Source organism: Aphis gossypii, chromosome 1, assembly GCF_020184175.1.
Source record: "Aphis gossypii isolate Hap1 chromosome 1, ASM2018417v2, whole genome shotgun sequence".
Taxonomy (NCBI): Eukaryota; Metazoa; Arthropoda; class Insecta; order Hemiptera; family Aphididae; genus Aphis; species Aphis gossypii.
The window spans coordinates 88,373,189-88,386,051 of record NC_065530.1 but is presented as its reverse complement, the minus strand read 5'-3'; the positions used below and the strand labels follow the sequence as shown (position 1 = coordinate 88,386,051).

Genomic DNA, 12,863 nt, shown 5'->3' with positions numbered 1-12,863 from the left:
ATGCTGCAACATTTAATGGCTAATTTCACTTCGAAATTAGCTATCTATTATTTTTGTGTACTTACTTCAAATCCAATTCGTCTTCTCGGCGAGCTTTGAAATTATACAGCACCACATAGAGATTATTTGGTAACAGCCTGTGTGGTTTCTAAAAAAAGTACAAAAACAAATTTCGGAGTAGAGTGCGTGTTGTTTTAGTATATTGCACACTCGCGATCTTACGTCTAATAAAGTTGTTACATTTTATATTTCATCATAGTTTAATTACAGGTGTGTATAATTATTATAATACTGTACTTGTGAATATCTCACCGGCGACGGGCACGGAGACGTACTTGCCGACGACAGTGATTTATCGTTGTCGTCTGGTAGCTCGACGGAGCTCATCCGTATGGTCCTGGTTGATAGTAGACGCCGATTATGCACTGGGCTAGAGGGAGCTGAAAAAATGGACGAAAAACAGATGTAAGACGGAAGCATCATCAACAAGTATTTTATAAAACCACACTGTTGTCGTATGATGAAGAATACACGTGATATATGTAGGGGAAACGATGGTGACCACAATAACAACAATGTTATCGTTGTACAGGAACGATGGTGTAGTAAATCAGTAAGTAGGTATAAGTAGGTAGAATATAATAATGTATGTATTACTATGACGCGGGAAAATCATACTAGTTGCCTCCCGAACTCGATTATCGGTAGATAATAACATTTTTATACGAATCGTCAGGAATGCTGTACTAGGTATGGGCCTTAATATACTCTCATTTTTTTACGGTGTTTATACCTATCAATAATTGTGCTATTCAATTAAATTTTGCATTAGTGTAAACAAAATTGTGTATTGAAGTAGTATATTATATAGAATAAATTAAAATTAAAAACTTATGCACCAATAAATTGATTATCAAGTAATAAAGAATATTTTTTTCGAACAAAATATATTATTATTGCATTTAAAATTTTGATGGAAATTTATGAAACATCAAAATGCTCAAGTGTGAATTCAAGTGATAGATGAAAATAATTTTTCATTGGTTTTTATTTAAATTTATTCAATTGATAATAAGTTTTCATTAGGTATTGTATATTTTTATTTTATTCGAAAGTAAAGCAATTTAAGTTGCATTGGAATATCTTTAACCTATAGATAATCAATTATATTTTACATATTTTAATTTAGTACAATTGGTCTTTTAATCTTAAAAACTATAAAGTGTACCTGATCTAACAACCCTAAAATATATTAAGTGCAATTGATATATGAAAAGGTAAATCGCAATTAGTAAACAAACGATTGTAAGCTCTCCGGGTATACAATGTGTTCCGGTGTGAAGTAACCGGTCGACATCATATGAAAGTATATCTAGAATAATGAAGAAATACCCTTTAAAGAGGGTGTCTAACTTTTTTTATTTTTAAGTTATGAGCAATTTAATTTTTTTAAACAAAACCAAACCTACCATGAATTTTTTTATGTTTCTCCAAAACATTTCAACATTTTAACATAATTTTTTTTTTTTTTGTTTTGTTTTGTTTGAGCCACAACGACTGATTTTTTTTTATTTTAAAGCTTTTTAGTTATCCTATCAACAAACATATGCAATAAAACTAGAAATTATGCGAATAATTATAATAAATTAAAAAAAAAAATTTATCAAGTTAGATTTTTTAAAAATAAATCTCATATTACTCCAAGTAATTTAATATTTAGTATGGGTTTTTTGTTTGTGTATAATTTTACTGAATAATATTCGTACCTAGAATATCTTAAAAGTTCGGTTTTCATATCTTCCATAATTGTAGAGTTATACACAGTTAATGGTCACTATCTTAGTTTTCTTAGAATTGAATATTGGTTGTTAATCGTTTAGTATTAATTTTTTTATTTATTTTATTTATTTATATTACTTTTGGTTAGTTTCTACCTCATTTAGGCTTGAAGTTAAGTAAAATTATGAATAGCCAATAATTACAATCGCAAAAGACTTGTACTGTTTAGCTGCATATAACTTTGCAGTTATGGAAGGTTAGTAGGTTAGACATTTTAGTTCTATTATAACGTTTTATAAGACGATGAATTTAAAATATTTAATTTGGCGGCGGAATCAATATAATTATTATATAAATATCAAGTGGAATCGATAACCGTCGGATTTGATATTTAAACCTCGCAGTATCATATTACTGTAATTACTAACAAAACGATTTGAAATCTTCGTAAAATATAAAATAGGAACTAATATAAATAATATGTTCGTCTGTTACTTGTATCATCGAAATGGATGGGTAGTTATATTAATATTTATGATAGTTAATATATTATTATTATTATTATAGTAAGAGAGCAAGATATCATATTATGTATAAATAAGTAAGAAGGGTAGTGAAAAGTATATATTTTATATACCTATTCTACGAATTGATCAAATTGCAGGACGACCACCCATTTTGTTTATGACTTAAGATGAGGTCGCATGTTCAACAAAGCCAATTTTATAAGTGTTAGATTTTAATATTTAAGTGAATTAAGCTATAATAAAATAAAATTTTTATTGAGGTAACTATAATATATTATAAATTGTGGCTTATATTTTTAGGTGGCAACAATAAAATGTTATTTCTATCAATTTATTTATGTACTTGTATTTCATATAGTTTGGGAGGTAACTAGTATGATTAATATTATACATATTATATATTTTTCAACAATAATATAGAAATTGAGGTGATGCAGGTGACATTATGCAGCTGTGTAGAAACGACTAAAATAATATAATGTTAGAGATGAAAAAAATCTATTAGATTTGTTAGTATTAATAATAGGTAATTATAAAAAAAAAAAAATAAAAAAAAAATAATAACAATATAATAAATAATAAATAATAAAAAAATCAATCAGGTAACGATGTATACCATTTTATAAATCAATGTTACTGGGATCGCATATATTTACGGTTCTTTCAGTCGTCTGACGGCTGCAATAAAACGTAAAAAAACCAAAAAAAAAAACAATTGCAATGTGGTCTGAAAACATAAGTTTGCGCACATGCTTCACACAGGGTATGGGAAAGAAGAGAATATGAAACTATATTTAATTCACTTGGGTTTCATCAACTTATATTTTCAGATAACTTTGCAACAGTGGCATCATTATACACACTGCAATAACATTTATATATATATATAATATTATAATGTTACGTTTATTTATAGCGTATATATATAGCATATCTATATATATTGATACTCAGCTAAACTACGTCTATTCAAATTATTTTACTTAAAAACTATCTCTCTTTCTCTGCAATATTTAAAAAAAAAAAATTAAATCCAAGTACAATATCAAAGCGAAGCATATTATGTATAAAAATATATCGAATTTGCTTATCTATTAATTATTATTTTCGAGCCTTATCAATGTAGCGATTCATTACACCCTATAGAGCCGCGATTATTCGCCAAAAACTTAATTACACATACTATATCTATACCAAAACAATAATAAAAACAAAATAAAATACGATTTCCATACGTCACGTATATATAATATAATATTATAGCTCAAAAGAGCGAAAAGCCATAGTCCGTACAAGCATGCAGCGAGTAAAACCGCTATATTATAATTGTCGCGTAGTTCCTTCCTATAGTGTTATTTTAAATATTGTATTTTTCTCTAAAGTTTTGTCACTAAAGTGTACTACACACGATCCCGTGCTACATACACCTGTACGGCGGAAATGACATGTGTAATTTATTATCATTATTAATAAATTAAATTGTATTACTGGAAATATGCATATTGCATACCTATAATATTAATAATATTATAATAGAAATTAAATATAATAACGTAGCGGTTGGAAAGACTAAAATGTATTGAATGTATATTTTCACAGACGGCGCATGAATATGATAAAATAAACGGCTTCCATCTGTCGATTATTATGCTATCTTGTAGGTTAGGTTAATATAATGTTGGTCTTAGTTAAATCAAATCACAACTAAAATATTTTATTTTGGTTTTTTTTTCACATCTTAAATCACCAAGTCATTACAGTTAATTAAACCGTTAAACGTCTCATTTTCAAAAATGAGATGTTTATTACACTTCCTAAAAAGTAATGATTATGACTTATTCATCACTTTTACTAGTACATTTTTCATATAGAATAATATTTAGTGTTATTAGTTTATATTAATCAAACTCTCAATATGATCATCAACCACAGTATACGTGTATGAATTAAATTTTAAAAAAATGGAATCGATAATGCAAAAAAACTTAATTATGAATGTATAATAATTTTATTTTTTAAAAATGTGATCCACACAAGTATATTGTGGTTGGTGGTCATTCGATGTCATCACAACCGCGAGTAGGATACTGTATTATAATATAGTATATTAATTTTATAATATACAATTATGAGCATAACAAATATCGAATTACGATTTTCGTAAATGCCTGTGCGTGACAACAACAGTATAGTAATTAGATTCACCTACCATTAAAATGCAAAACAAAAATAATTGCACTCGTCTCCATTCACATCAGCCTATATGTTCTCTTATTGTTTAGTAAACACGAACACAACGCTTATAAAACTTACCACTAACGGAAAAATTATGAAGAAAAACAACGATAGTCGGTATATACATATATCATTATAATATTATTACCATGCAATAACACATATAATTTTTATAATTATATCATACGTATTTATAATACCAACGCATTTATATAATAAAATGATATACTCACACACATACACATACACTGAGCAAACCGTTATAATATTCATAATAATTGCATAATAATGTATAATATAAATAATAAATATATACCTATATCTACAGGCAAAATAAAATAAAAACAGAAAGTATTTATTAATATGTGTATACTGTATAATAAGTAAATGCACACGTTTCGACGTTATATGAAACTCTCTCCAACTAAGATTTCTTATTCTTATTTCCGGAGAAGTACATGAAGTGGTATCCCCTGCACGGTTGTGATATTGTTATCATGGCGGGTAACGCAGATTTAGGGTAAAAAATATATATATTATTATATAATATGATTGAAGTTTAGGATATTATTTTTGTTTCAGAATTTTAGTTTTATTTTAGTTCGCTAATGGATTCACGGCCGGGAGGATTGCGGCATACGTACATTGCAATCTAGATGAGGACGAAGGATTTGAGTAGCTTTCCATCTGTTGTTGTAGTCCAGTGCTGCTGCCGCTACCACCACCACTGCCAGTACCACTGCCACCCATCCGTCGCCTTTGTGCTTGTTCCGTGGTATCCGATGAGTCCAGCGAAAAGCTCTTCATGCGTGAATTGAGTTTTGGTCGACGAGGGCTGTGTGGAGCTGTAAATGTCCACACACGGGTGGAGCACCCATGGTCAGAGAAAGCGGGTCTTGGGACGGGGATGAGTGGTTCAGCAGGTGGACGGTGGGGCGAGAGAATCACACTCATATTGTATCCCCCCGCGCTTAATTGACAATACGTGTTAAAGATTTCGTTTCCGGAGCAGAACGATTTTTTTTTCTAAAAACGTCAAAGTACATTGTATGTACATCGAGTATCAGACCAACAATAAATGTCATATATTATTATGATAATAACTAATGAAAATATTTTAATGATGTCCACAGAATATTTAGCATAACGATCTGTCGTTACGCTAGTCAACCTGTTTATATATTTTAAGTCTGTGGCTTATACTCTTAGATGGACGGGAATGACTCCGAAAGTTGATCCAATGATCGAAATTGTCAGGTCAATGTTCTGCTTCGGAATGAGAGATAAAAAATCAGGGTTTTTTGAAATGAGGGTATAATTATAAAGAGAAAACCAGCATTATGTTACATTTTGACGCAATTTCGAAGACAGCTGATTTTCTCGCCATGCCGTCCACTCGCACACAACAAACTATTCGATAAAAACATAAAATGCGTCTAGGCCACTAAAATATAAGGCATGCAAAAAAACGTAATTCCAAGTTATAAAAAATAAAACAATTGATTAAAGACTACGCGACATGCATACGTTACTGTTATCATATGACCAAAACACAAAGTCAGTCATTTATAATAATATGACGCTTTAATACCATGATATAGTTAATATGAAGGGAAAAAATGAAACCTGCTGTTAATTAAAATCATTAAGTGAGATGAAACGTTATGATATTATATTATCATACATATGTACATGATAATTTTGGGTTTTTCATTGGAACAATGATAATGATAAAATTAATAGAAGTAATAAAAGTGATCATGTTATAAGTGTATTCGAAAACGTGTTTTGTCAATCTGTGGATACTATGATAATATTAATAAATGTATCGATTAGTTTTTAGTTTCTATACTTTTATTTTTTTATAAAAAATGCATTCCTATAGGAGACTATTCGATCCTAATAGTGCCTATTAAGGTATGGAAAAGATTTTTCAAGTTATTTGTGAATAACCAAAATAATGGATTTGGTAGAAAAACATTTTAATGGCATAGTTATTATTGAAATATATTTAAAACTAAATAAGATAGCTTAGCTTTTGACGAACCCTTAGAAAATTTCATACACTTAAAACATAAACAATGTTCTCGAATACACTTACCGACTTACTTACTAACATGAGACTTATCAAAGTTGATATGAAAAACCCTGGGAAACACTATTTGCGTATATTTTTGAATACACGTTTCTGTCAGATAACAGTTCAAATGCAAAAATTTTAATAATAATAACCATTAGGTATATTATATTGTTAAATATTAATAACAAACCTATCGCAAATAAGAGTTCGTAAATCGTAAACTGTTAATGAGAACTAGAAAACCTATGTTATAATATAATATATTTTAATCAGCTGTATCTGCGTTTGACGAGTTTTTTTTTTTTTTGGTAACCACCGGTAAGTACATAATATATAAAGAAGTATTTAATCGTTTAATTGAAAACTATTGTTATTTACTTCAATTATACTTGGTAAAGAATAGCCAATCATAAAATGATTAGATTAACGTTTCCTGCTACTAAAACGTAACCCAAAGCTGTAAATATGCCGTAATCAGTGGTGGATGGGGATTGGTGAGTAGATAATTTCTTGTTTGGAAATTTTATTTTATAATGTTATCTATTGCAGTACAGTAATTTATATACATAGCAATAGATAAAATTAAACATTTTTATGAAAAAAAAATATTTGAAAAAAATATAGACTGGGGCCCTTTGAATAAATATTTATAAATTCTCTCTTTCACAATCGAATTTCAGAAATGTCAATGTCATGGACTACGAGATATTTGTCTTTTTGATAAAGGGCTATAATAGATTCCAATCCCATTTGGATTTTTATCTTATCAAATCAACTAAACAATTTCAATGCTTTTTGCAGGAATTGAAATTACACTACCATATTGCCATAGTACTATAAATAATTACATTATTATGAAACATAAATATAAAATATATTTTTATATGTTTCTGACTATGAAATAATACGTATAATATAGATAATATACACATGAATACACTGTAATTTTTAAGTATTTATCAACAAAAAAGAACCCATGCGCAGACAATAGTTATTTTGTGAATAAAAATAATTTATTAAAAGAAAAGAAGAAAAGTTTTTGAAGGTAAAAATTTAGCTAAAAAATAATGATAAAAATAAATTGCGATTGAAATCTATAAATAGATTTTTATTTTTAATAAAATTTATAACATAATATAATGTATTTAATATTTGAATTTCATAATAATATTTTTTGTACACTATGCCGTAAGGATGTTAATTATTCGATTGGATGAAAATAACAACTATTATTTTAAACTGGTTATAATAAAAATCATCTATCCCATTGTAAAGGCTTTATATATACCTATGAAAAGTTAATAAATATATAAACCTCATAAAGTTTACATTCTACGACACGCACATGCATAGGGAAGTTTTGTTAAGACATTAGAATAATAACTATATGTATAATCTGTCAAGTTTATATTGTCAATCGAAAACCGTAAACATTTTAAAGAAAACAGTGGTCCAAAAACTATATTTTATTGAAAAAGATAAGTAAGTAGATACTATACTTTGTTGTAGACTAGGTGTCAAGCGGGTCATTATTATGGATGTGTTAAATCAAAATTCAATGATATATCATTGTATACAAAAATTAATTCCGAGTGAAAACGGTTCGTAAGGCTACATTATCAAGCATATTTTACGATATGTTTTTTATTTTGATAATTTATGTAATACCTATAAAAATTATATGCAAAACGAAAAGTTTTAATGCATTTTTAACCACATAATAATAATAAAAATAATATAAAAATTCTAGTTTGAAGTGCGTATAAAAAATTTTAATAGATAATAGATAAAGGAACAACTGGAATTTTGTATGGAGTTTTCAAAAATAATTTGGAATAATTTTGATCAAAATTTATGAAAAAAAAAAAAATAATAAAAATTTGGCATTCCTACAAATAGCTTAAAATGAGTTAAACTGATTTTAAATTTCATCATATAAAATAATAACTGTAACAATTTCAAGTACGAGTATTAACGATTATATATTTTATTTTTAATATAACAAAAAATAAAAATAGTTTAAAAAAATTGGTTATTATTCGGGTAAATATCCAATGTTGTAAAAATTTATTTGGGTTTCTAATAAACATTTTTTTTTGTAAGTTGAAAAACTCATAATAAACCTTGTATTAAATTTTGAAAATTTTAGGTATAATCAGAAAACTTTTTATTTTTTTTGTATTTCTAACTATAAAATAACATTAGAATTTTATCAAAATTTAAACGATTATAAAAAATAGCATGATGATAAGTTGTTGATATTTTTAATTGAAAAATGAGCCACTCATTAGGAATCTCGGATTAAATGTTCAAACATTTTACCCAATTATAGATTGTTTTGTTAACATTTATAAAATACAAATAAAACTAGTGTCAACCGTACAAAAATAGCTCAACAATATTTAAAATGTATTAAAAATCAAACTTTATATATAAAAAAAAAATAATAATATTAATAAATAGTAAAATTATTAAGTTTGTGAGGTTATTTATTGTTCGGTATTTGGTACAACTAAATGAAAAAATCAATTTAGTTTAAATTTGCCTTATAATATAAAAATTACTGTTTTTATATTTTTTTGTAGCGATTATAAAAAACAGTACTGGAATTTTTTTATTTTAACCTTTTCAAAGTAAAAACAAGATCTAATTTTTTATCCAAAGCTACCCTCAAAGTTGAAAATCGTAACATTTTATTGACAACTAATCGTGTATTCATTCATACACACAAAAAAAAATACATCATTGTAAAATCAATACATTCATCGCTCCACTCAGAATAAAAACAAATATAGTTTTCAGGGCACTATTTTTTGTAAAATCGTTATGGTTGCCAAGTGTCAAGATAAACTAAGTGGGTTATATATATAATATATACATATGATAGCCGCAGAAGGCAGACTTTTCGGATTCCGTACACTGATGACATGCGTATCGGGTGAAAGCCAATCAATGATAATTACTATGGCATATGTTGTGTTAAACGAGCATTTCGAAGGAGACAATATATTTATATGTATAACTATAATGCAAATATGCAGTAAGTAGGTAGATAGGTATAGGTAGGTACGAATGATATTTATGAGTTTTAATTTTTTACAAGCTTGTGTGTGTGTTGGACATTTTGATATGCGCATTCACTCCAGAAATTCTCGATCGACGAAGCTCTTAATAATTTAATATGTATTATGACAGAGTGCAATAACTCGGGTCGCTCAGTTACAGAAATGTTTGTGTTTATGAATTATGTATGAGTTGGATTTTTTAAAATCCCTTTGGTAGTTTTGAAAACGTGCATGTGACATTTTGATTGGCTTTTTAATTATTCAAACTTCGACCAAAGTATAAATATGTATAATATGTATTATCAATCAGATGAGCTAGTAGTTATTTGATCCTAATTTATAGGATTCGAATGATTGTTTCCGAAAATGACGAAAATGTTCTTCAAGCAATATAATATAACAATGATATTATCCAGTGATATTTCTATTCACGAAAATATCCTACAACAATATTTGTGTCGGTGCACATGAATGGTTCGTTCTAAATAGTGCAAACACCTGCATGTATTATATTCTACTACGACTATATATATTATTATAATTGATCATTAGACTAAATTTTTTTGTGTGGTTGCTAAGTACAGACCGGTAGGGACTGATCGAGTCCAAAAATGCTTGTCTTGTCCCTGGGAATAGCAGGTGGTCTGGCCTTGTATATAGAAAAAAACAAAAAAACGGTATAACAATGGTGATTTATAAAAGAATAAAGTTTAATTAATATAATAACAAGCTTAATAAACGGGGAGTCATAGTATAATATCGATGAAAGTTCATTTTTTATCTTCAGAAGGAAGTGGACGGGGTTCGGGCGTCATGCTCTTATTGTAATATTATTATTATTATAATATAATGTAAAATATTATTTTACAGAAAACAATAACGAGAAAAACTACCGTGCAACGACATTTGTATGTAGAATATAATAGTTATGAAGTAAATATTGGAATATATTCATCTTAATACGTATTTTGTGACAATTTTAACGATCACAGCCATCGTATCGTATATTACATACTACGTGTTAACAAATAAGGTTATTAAAAGAGCAATATATATATATATTATGTATATGTATAACAATTGACTAATAGTATTAGAAGTATAAATAATGAAATATAATAATTTATAGAAGAATAAAAAGCTCAGGCTTGTGGAGGTGTGGGTGAGGATGCAAACGTTTGTAGAACATCAACAATTATAATTTTATTTTTGTTTTTAATCAATATTGTTTATTTTCAAACAGATAATACAGCTGATACGCGCCTCTTAAATGGTAGAGCTAAAAAACAATAAGTATATACCTACATGAAATTTATTTAAACGATAAAATTTGTCAATAATGGCATAATAATTAGGAGAGAGATGTAATAAAGAATAATAGGTTCGAAATGTGTTTCTTAGACGTTGTCAACTATACAATGTAATGTAATATATAATATAATAAAGTAGGTACCTCCTATCTATATTATAGTAATTCAAATATTATAGGAATATTTTCATTTTGTTTTTAAGTATGAAAATTTGTAATTAAATAACATATTTTATATTATAATGAAGTAATTTGGAAGGATTAAGTTGATAGGTGTGGTGTTTGGTGGGAGATGGAGGAGGGTTTGTTGAGAGCGGATGCTTGAAAATCATTATTTTTTAAAAGTTAAATTCTTCTTGGCTGCCATAACGGCGCCGGCCATCAAACTTCGTCTAGGTCCGAGTTGTAGCTGAAGGTCTATTGGCTGTTGCAGGTCTTCTTCTGGGGGTTGACTGGGTAACACTAGGGGTTGTCCAAACGGTCTTGTACCCGCCGCGTACTTAACCTGTTCTGTGTACGCGACAGGTAATGTCAAGTGAAGAAAAATAAAAACAAAAAAATAAAAAATAAATAAAAAAATAAATAAAATAATCGATAAAAAAGAATAATAATCATAAATGGTTTGAAGTGTATATAAAAATATTGAATAAAATAATAAAAAAAGAATTTTGCGCTCAGAAGAAACAAAATTATATAAATTCGTACTTTCGGGTAACGATATCGATCGGCCTTGTGTTTGGGACCTGCCACCGAACATTGTAAAGCTCTTGACGCCGCCGAACAGTCTCCGCCTTCTGGGTGCTGCCGATTCCGGGAGTCTGCAGGAGGCCGAAGACGTGCCGACGACGTGTGATTCCGCTAGGATAGGACAATCACGATCGCGACATGAGAAATTCGCAATTTTTTCGAATGGTTTTTTTATTTTTTAAATATATATATATAGGTACACTATTAGCAGTTCTATTTTAGGTACCGAGCCATTTTAAAGCCAAAATAAAATAAAACAATGACAATTGTAACAATAATCCCTATTGGCTGTATATTTTCCTCGAAGAAAAGATTGCATATACCTACATATTATTATATTTTCGTAGGTATATACATATTTATATGTATGTATGTATATGTATATATATATATATTATGTATACATATACATACATAACTATGTATTATAAATTCCTGCATATATAATATGTTTATTTAAACGCATATAATTGTACTATATATGTATTCGAATTATAAAAGTATAAAAGTAATTAAAATTCATAATATTATTATAATATAATAAAAAAAAGAGTTCAGCTTGCCCAAAGTCGAGAAGCGTTATCATGCAAGATTCACAATACATCAATATAATAATTATAAGCACGACACGCTATAGTCGTATATATTATAGTGAATGTTATTTACAGCGACAATAAGCGAAGATATGATAATATGAATACCATTTAAAATGACAAATGTTAGCGTTGAACAATATAACAATATATATTATACTTTATTGGCACATACAAGTTATCGTATACTTAAGAGTAACGCGTTTGAACGAGTAAGTGATAGAAAAAATTAAAAAATTTCATTTTTCGTTAATCGATGTTATAATATTATTAATTCCGTAAGTTTGTATACGATAGTAGGTACATAATGTTATATTGAGTGTTACACGCGTAAGTGGCATACCTGGACGATTCAGGGATTTAAACATGCAATCGCTGAATCTTCAGTACACGTCGCTCATCATATAAAATAATAAGTTATAAAAATAGTTACTAGTGATGTACAATAGTGATCTAGAAAGTTAGAAACATACAGACAGATAGAGAGAGATAGTGAGAGAGAGAGAGAGAGATAGTGATAGATAGAGA

General features: G+C 28.0%; 1 protein-coding gene across 16 annotated transcripts in view; it reads right to left on the bottom strand.

Annotated features, from left to right (window-relative positions):
- The window catches only part of LOC114128466 (uncharacterized), a 274,228-nt gene that overhangs the window by 20,969 nt on the left and 240,396 nt on the right, over positions 1-12,863 (bottom strand). For 5 of the 16 annotated variants that reach the window (XM_027992968.2, XM_027992967.2, XM_027992966.2 and 2 more), the window contains 5 exons: positions 11,701-11,853; positions 10,273-10,335; positions 5,186-5,386; positions 298-440; positions 66-148 (listed from right to left, as the gene is read on the bottom strand). In XM_027992968.2, coding sequence (XP_027848769.1) covers positions 66-148; positions 298-440; positions 5,186-5,386; positions 10,273-10,335; positions 11,701-11,853 — 643 coding nt within the window. Of the gene's footprint in view, positions 1-65; positions 149-297; positions 441-5,185; positions 5,387-10,272; positions 10,336-10,378; positions 11,506-11,700; positions 11,854-12,863 lie in introns of those variants that run through there. The other 11 variants (XM_027992974.2, XM_027992981.2, XM_027992969.2 and 8 more) reach the window with 10 other exon arrangements.